Here is a 6,871-nt window from a genome sequence, read left to right as displayed (position 1 = left end):
GGTGGGGATCGGGCACAGCTTGGGCTCGATGGGTTTCGGAGGTGTTTTTTAACCTCAGAGATGCTGGAATTGTGTTGTTTCTCCCTTTGGAGCAGCACATTCCCCGCCATGGGCCCCGGCCCCGCCACGTCCCCTCAGCCCCGCGCGTCCCCACCCGCCGCCCGCAGGGGGCGCCCGCGCGCGCCCGACCCGCCCCGGCCCTGCCCGGCCAAGATGGCGGCGGCGGCGGCCGCGGTGGTGCCGCTGCGGGTCTGCCACCAGGAGATCGTCAAGTTCGACCTGGAGATCAAGGCGGCCGTGCAGGTACCGCCGCCAGCCCCGGGACACCCCGGCACGGCCTCGGGGAGAGCCGGGCCCGCGCTGACCGCGCCGTTCTGTTCCAGGACATCCGGGACTGCCCGGGGCCGCTCAGCGCCCTCACGGAGCTCAATGCCGCCGTCAAGGAGAAGTTCCGACACCTCCGCGGCCGCATCCAGGTGAGGGGCCCGGCCGGGGCTGCTGAGGGCACCGAGCTGTGCTCCGGGCCCACCGGCTGTGGTTTAGGGCTGGAGGATCCCGGCTGTGGGTTCCGGCCGGGGTTTGAGGGGTGTTCTCCGCGTGTTTTGGGGGATCCCGGCCTCGGTTTTAGTGAGATTTGGGGAGTCGCAGCCCTGGATTGGGGTTTATCAGATAAATCTGCTCCGAATCCACTCCCCGGCCGGGGCTGGGCTGTGCGAGCTGCGGGTGGCTGGTGAGGTTCTGGTGTTTGTGCTCTCCGCCGAAGGAGCTGGAGCAGATGGCCAAGGAGCAGGACAAGGAGTCGGAGAAACAAGCCTTGCTGCGGGAGGTGGAGAACCACAAGAAGCAGATGCTCAGGTGGGTCTGGCAGCTGGGGCTGCTCCCCAGCCCGCTGCAAGCAGAGATTGGCTGGGTTTGGTGCAGCGTCTCTCAGTGTCTGGTTTGGAAGCACAGCCCCTGACACGTGTTTTGTGCCAGACCAAGAGGTCAGGGACAGAAAGGGTTCAACTCTCTTCTCCTGTCCTGACTTCCTAACTCTGGTCCGTCCCTGTGAGCTCAAAGAAGGTGGCCTAGGAGTCTGGCACAGTTTTCTTCTTCCCTTGGTTCTTAAATGCTACACTGGGGAGCGGGAATGTCAAGATAGAATGTTTTTGTTGTGTGTAGGACTACAGAGAAAGCGAGGGGCTGAGAGAGCTGGGGAAGGCGCTCAGCCTGGAGAAAAGGAGGCTCAGGGGGGAACTTCTGGCTCTGCACAATTCCTGACAGGAGGGGACAGCCAGGTGGGCATCCAGGAGGAGAGGGAATGGCCTCAAGTTGTGCCAGGGCAGGCTCAGGGTGGGCACAGCAGGAATTTCCCCATGGAAAGGGAGCTCAGGCACTGGAACTGCCCAGGGAGGTTTGCAGAGCCCATCCCTGGAGGTGGCACTCGGTGCTCTGGGCTGGGGACAAGGTGGGGATGGGGCACAGCTTGGACTTGATGATCTTGGAAGTATTTTCCAGTCCAAGTGTTTATTGGATTCTGAGGGTCCTTGCATGTATCAGGGATGCCCAGTTACAGTGGTGGTTGCGTTGTGAAAATTGTGTGTGCTTGCAAGGTGTTCCCGTCACATTACAACACTCTGCTCCTGTGATTTCAGCAACCAGGCAGCCTGGAGAAAGGCAAATCTGGCCTGCAAAATTGCTATTGACAACTCTGAGAAAGATCAGCTGCTGCAGGGAAGAGACGTCTTGAGGCAAAGGTATTGGACTGTCCCACTGTACTGCGGGATTTAAGCAGTGTCTCCTATATTCACTCATTTTAAATGGAAGCGACATCATATTTTTAATTTATTTAATTATATCGAGTGTAGCTTTTCTTTTATAAGTGCATTTCCTTTTTGTGGATGTTTGGGCTGTTAAGGATTGTGATGAATTCAGGTTTTCTTGGCATGTCTAAGCAGAAAAGGGGATAAATTAACCTTCATAGCTTTACATATTGTCTTTTTTGCATTAATTCCAGATAGGTTCTAAACAAGACCTGGGTCATTATCCAAGCTGTTTTCACATTCAGAACTGGATGTGTGTGCAGGCTGTGAATTGAAAGCAACAGCTGGGATACTCAGGATGATAAAATGGGTTTGTGTTGGTGCTCCCATAGCAGCTCATGGACTTACACAGTCCTGGGTGAACAAGTGGTGAAGTACAGGGCCCTGTGAGATTCTGGGCTGTTGTTTGGGTTCAGGATTTTTGTATTTTGGGATTATTTTTTATTGTTCAGTGAAAATAATCTGAATTTCTCATGCATTGAAAACCGGTTGTGTCTTTTGTGCTCTGCAGAGATGTTGCCAAGTATTGGTCTCATCTCCCTATCAGCAGCATTTTCCTTGTGTATCCAAAGAAAAATTTTATCTCTTCCTGCTTTGCTTTTTTTCTCTTTTCAGGAAGACCACAAAGGAAAGTCTGGCAGAGAGTGCAAGCAACATCACAGAGAGTCTGATGGGCATCAGCAGGATGATGTCCCAGCAGGTGCAGCAGAGCGAGGAGACTGTGCAGACCTTAGGTACAGCTGGAATTTGGGCTGGAATGGAGGGTGATGGAAGCACCTTTGGTCAGCTCTGTCAGCCTGGGGAGAGGAGCAGACTGGGAGAATGTGCTACCATGATGGTTAAAGACTGGCCAGCAGAGCTCCTCCAACAGCTGGACATAAACAGGAAATATCAGTGTACTTTGTGTGGAGTTTCTGTTTCATGATCATGAGAAGGAAAAAGGGTCAGGATGAGGTTGAGTTTCTTTAAAAGCAATGTGAGCTCACACAGTGCCCAGAGTGAGTTTGGTGTTACTCTGTGCCACTGTCCTGGCACAGATTTGGGGATTGCAGAGGGAACAAAAGGACACAAGTCCCTGCCCAGAGGAAGGAGTGTGTGCAGGGCTGTTCCAGCCAGGCTCCAGCTGGGATGGCTGAGACACCAAGATCAAGTGCCTTGAACCCGAGGTCACTTGCTCTGTCAGCAGTGCATCAGGGACTGTGAAACCAAGATTTCACCCAGTTCCTTGGCTTCAACTCCTAAACCATAAATCAAGTGACCTGTCAGAACTGATGATTCATGGAGCATTCAGAAGTTGCTGCCTGGGCCTCTTCCTAGCTGTGCCTTTGGGCAGGAGGGAACTTTAAAGGCAAGGATAAATAACTCAAGTTTGCCCTCCTTGCTTTCTGCCCCATGTGAGGGTGGCAGCTGGGCACAGTTTGTTCCTTCTCCCATTAAAAGGACAGTTTGGCAGGCACTTTTTCACCCTGTTTCTGAATGAACAGCACTTGGAATTCATCAAGGGAAAAGCTACCAAAGGTCGTTTACAAAACCCAGCTGCAAATTCTGAGTTAGCAGTGGGAATTCCTGTTTCCTGAGCGTTCCCTAGGATGCAGTGAGTGTTTGAGGCTGTGGAGCAGGGAAGCTCTGCTTTGTCATTAACTCTGGGAAACAAGTTTTCTGTTTTCACTTGGATCAAAATGCCTCTTGAAATGGGATGGGACAGAGTGTTTTGCAAAATATTGCAGACCTATTTCTGCTCTGTTTTTGTGAACCAGACAATGCTGGATTTGACCTTTCTGTGAGCAGCCAGTGTAGGGTAATGCACTGTCCTGCAGGCTGTGCTTTCTGTAAAGCAGAAAAAAGGGCATTCCAGGGCTTTTGCTTTTGTTTTGAAAGGAGCAAGGCTGAGAAGTTTGGGGCATGTGTTTGTTTTCTCACACACTTCTAGTTGACCCTTCTCATTTTTATTAGGCAAAAAAATTGCTGTGTGTGTCAAAAATCGCTATTAAAAACTGTTTGAGCTGAATAATTCAGTGAGCCCACGCTGATTTACTGCTGGGGTTTGGGGGAACACTTTCAGTGGTGTAATTAATATATCCAATTATTATAGTGACCACCCTGTCCTGCTGCTGCTGGTGATTTCTCTCTCTAGCACCGTTCCTATTTCACTCTGCTTCCAGCAGTGCTGACTGAAAAACCTGAACTAGATGTGACCTGCTAACCCAAAAATTCAAAATTCAGGAACTTCAGTAGTATCTTTAATCTTTTCAGTGCTCTTATTTCACTTTGCACCCCTGAGCTGTGAGAACTCCGTGTCAGTCTCACCCACAAGTCAGCCTGACCCAAAAGGATCCCTCAGGCACTGTTGGTGTTACCAAATACCTCATCCTTACACACTTTGCTGAGTATTTTTAAAGCACAGCCCACTGATGTAAATTTTTTTTCTGTTCCCCTTAAATTTCAGCCAATTCTTCCCGAACCATCCTGGAAGCAAATGAGGAATTCAAGTCCATGTCTGGCACCATCCAGCTGGGGAGGAAGCTGATCACCAAGTACAACCGCCGAGAGCTGACGGACAAGCTGCTCATCTTCCTGGCCCTCGCTCTCTTCCTGGCCACAGTGCTCTACATCCTCAAAAAGAGACTCTTCCCGTTTTTGTAAAATCCCAACAATCACAGAACTATTAAAAAAAATAATCAGAAGGAGATGGTTGATAACGGTGGGGCTTTTAAATGAAATAATAAAGGGATATTGCAATAGCTGGAGGAGCGTTAGAGTAGGCAGGAATTTGTGCTGTCCCCATGGAGCTTATGAGCTGCCTCAGAAGAGATTGATAGATCATGCTTGGAAAGAAGAAATGCCAGTTTGCCTGTGGGTTTGGGGAATTCAGCACTTGAGGGACTGGGCACTCAAAGGTGCCAGTCTGAACTTTCAGCCTCTCACTGATTTCTGCCTTGAAATGAAGTTTTTTCCTTGGCTTGGACTGGAAGCTGCTCTGACATCTATGTGTAAGGTGCTGAGAGTAAGAGGAAGGATGGAAGAAACTCAACATTCCATTAATAAAATATTTATTGTATTCATGTCAACAGAGTCTTGTTTAAAAGAGCCTTTCAGTGTAAAAGTTCTGCTTTTTCTTTAGCAGCAGTGGTTGCTTATGGATTTTCTGGGAGCATAACACAGCCTGGCTCTGTCCCTCTGCCCTTGGGAGGGCTCTGAGCAAAGCAAAAATGGGAACCCCATTTGTTACTATGAATTCACACAAAAGAGAATTACACTGGCAATCTGCTAAAATCAAAACCCCTTTTCCTACTTTCCTTTATATAACTTCAGTTCTTGCTTTATCTTTGCAATATTACTGCCAAGGTGTGCATTTGGAACTTGGAGGGTTTTACTCCTGTTTTGTGGCCCTGGAATATTCAGACTGGACAGAGTGGATGTGTTTTCCATGTTGTTCATTCCTTGCATTTCAGGGCAGTTCATCCTCCCAGCCTTTCCTGAGATACAGAATTGCACCAAGAACAAATTAAATTGGTGATGTGCACATTGTGGGTTTGAATAAGAGAAATGACTCAGCTTCAAAAATCGAATCTTTGTAAATAAGCCTGCGTGCATAAAGTGTCAATTTACAGAGAGACAATTAGAGACAAAGGAAATGGGGGAAAAATAGCAAGGACTACTGGATTTTTTGAGAGAGGGAAAGGGGAGAAATTCCAGGATGCAACAGGTTGCTCTGCAGCACTTGGTTCTTGAATCATTTCCTTCCACAGGCAGCCAGGATTCACCCAGGCTCCTGATGGGCCGCAGCCCTGGCAGGAAATAATCAGTGGAGACAGCAAGATAAATGTTCTTTGTCTTTGGGGTGAGAAGGGTGATTTGGTGCAGCAGCTCAGGAGATGCCTCAGCAGCCACCCTGGAGCAGAGCACAGCTCATGGTGATTGCCTGGGTCCCTCCTGGCACACCTGGTGCTGATTGCCCAGGTCCCACCTGGCACACTGGGGTGCCCCAATCAGCCCTAACAATGCCCAGCTGGGGCTGGGGGGTGGTGCTCAAATACCCTCCCTGCAGACTCACTCTGGTGGTTGCCTTGCTCCTGGTCACAGACTCAGCTCCTGCAGCAAAGGTAGGACTTGGTTTCTCATTTTTTTTTTGGCAAAGTGAGCAATTTTTTTGGGAAGAGGAAATGGTTGTGCCTGGCTTTTTGTTGTCTGATCCAGGAAATGTGGAAAATTGTGCCTGGGCAGTTTTTCTGTGTCTGCAGAGGTTTTATATTTGCACTCAGGGTGTTGTGCCTCAGGGTCTTGCTGCTGTGTGCCCAAGGTTGTGTTGTGAAGGGTAAAAGATGGATTTGTGTTGGTTTTCTGAAAAGGAGTAGCGTTTTCTTAGACGTCTGCATTACCAAGGGCAGCAGAGCCATCAGGGATGGTGAGAAGGGAATGGCCTCTGCATTTTTGGTCTTGGGCATGGCTTGGGGGCCAAGGGCTGGAACCCTTCTGAGACCAGGGACTCCAGGACTGCAGGAGTAGAAAGAGTTTGGGAAAGAAGGAAGAATCAGGCTTCTGGAGAATGTTCGGGGCTGTGCTGGAGGGCTCATACACAAGTGAAAGCAAACAGGAGTGCTCCTGTTTTTCCTGGGCCATTCCCCTCTAAAAGGTACCAGGTACCCTCCCTACAAGTGGAGAGTGGGATTTACTGTCACAAAACAGTTGTAATACAAGTATTTTTCCTTTGAAGAATAACACTTCTTTAAAACAAGGACTAAGGAACTACTAGGAGCTTAAAAAGGGCTGAAATCTTGCTGTGGAGTTGTGGGGCTGAGACACAGCTGGCAGCAATCAAGTGGCTGTGGGTTAATGAACTCCTGCTCATTGGCTGGGTGGTGGCTCCTTAAGTGTCCTGCAGCCCCTGAAGGGACCGGGGGTGTTTGGCTGAGCAGCTGGAGCCACTTAGGGATGAGGACGAGGCAGCTCTATTGCCTCAGCACTTTCAGAGGTTTGGAACTTGGAGGTTTGTGGTGGATTTAAGGTCCTGCTGTGGAGTCCAACCCACTGAGAGCAATTTGCTTTGTCTGAGCACCTGTGGAAAGAAG

General features: G+C 49.6%; 1 protein-coding gene across 1 annotated transcript; it reads left to right on the top strand.

Annotated features, from left to right (window-relative positions):
* Positions 1–194: 194 nt before the first annotated feature.
* BNIP1 (BCL2 interacting protein 1) lies at positions 195–4,866 on the top strand. Its single transcript, XM_030957369.1, has 6 exons — positions 195–303; positions 384–476; positions 764–855; positions 1,635–1,736; positions 2,418–2,536; positions 4,249–4,866. The coding sequence occupies exons 1-6, from the start codon at positions 214–216 to the stop codon at positions 4,443–4,445; spliced, it is 693 nt and encodes a 230-aa protein (XP_030813229.1). The 5' UTR covers positions 195–213; the 3' UTR covers positions 4,446–4,866.
* The last annotated feature ends 2,005 nt before the right edge of the window (positions 4,867–6,871 follow it).

The sequence above is a fragment of the Camarhynchus parvulus genome, chromosome 13, assembly GCF_901933205.1.
Source record: "Camarhynchus parvulus chromosome 13, STF_HiC, whole genome shotgun sequence".
NCBI classification, from domain to species: domain Eukaryota; kingdom Metazoa; phylum Chordata; class Aves; order Passeriformes; family Thraupidae; genus Camarhynchus; species Camarhynchus parvulus.
The sequence above is the reverse complement of the archived record's forward strand: the minus strand, read 5'-3'. Positions and strand labels throughout refer to the sequence as shown.

Excerpts from the sequence above, each read along its gene's own strand:
- BNIP1 (XM_030957369.1), top strand. The coding sequence starts at position 214 with ATGGCGGCGGCGGCGGCCGCGGTGGTGCCGCTGCGGGTCTGCCACCAG. Across the intron at positions 477-763 it reads ACCTCCGCGGCCGCATCCAG|GAGCTGGAGCAGATGGCCAA; the intron begins GTGAGGGGCCCG and ends TCTCCGCCGAAG. Across the intron at positions 1,737-2,417 it reads AGAGACGTCTTGAGGCAAAG|GAAGACCACAAAGGAAAGTC; the intron begins GTATTGGACTGT and ends TTCTCTTTTCAG.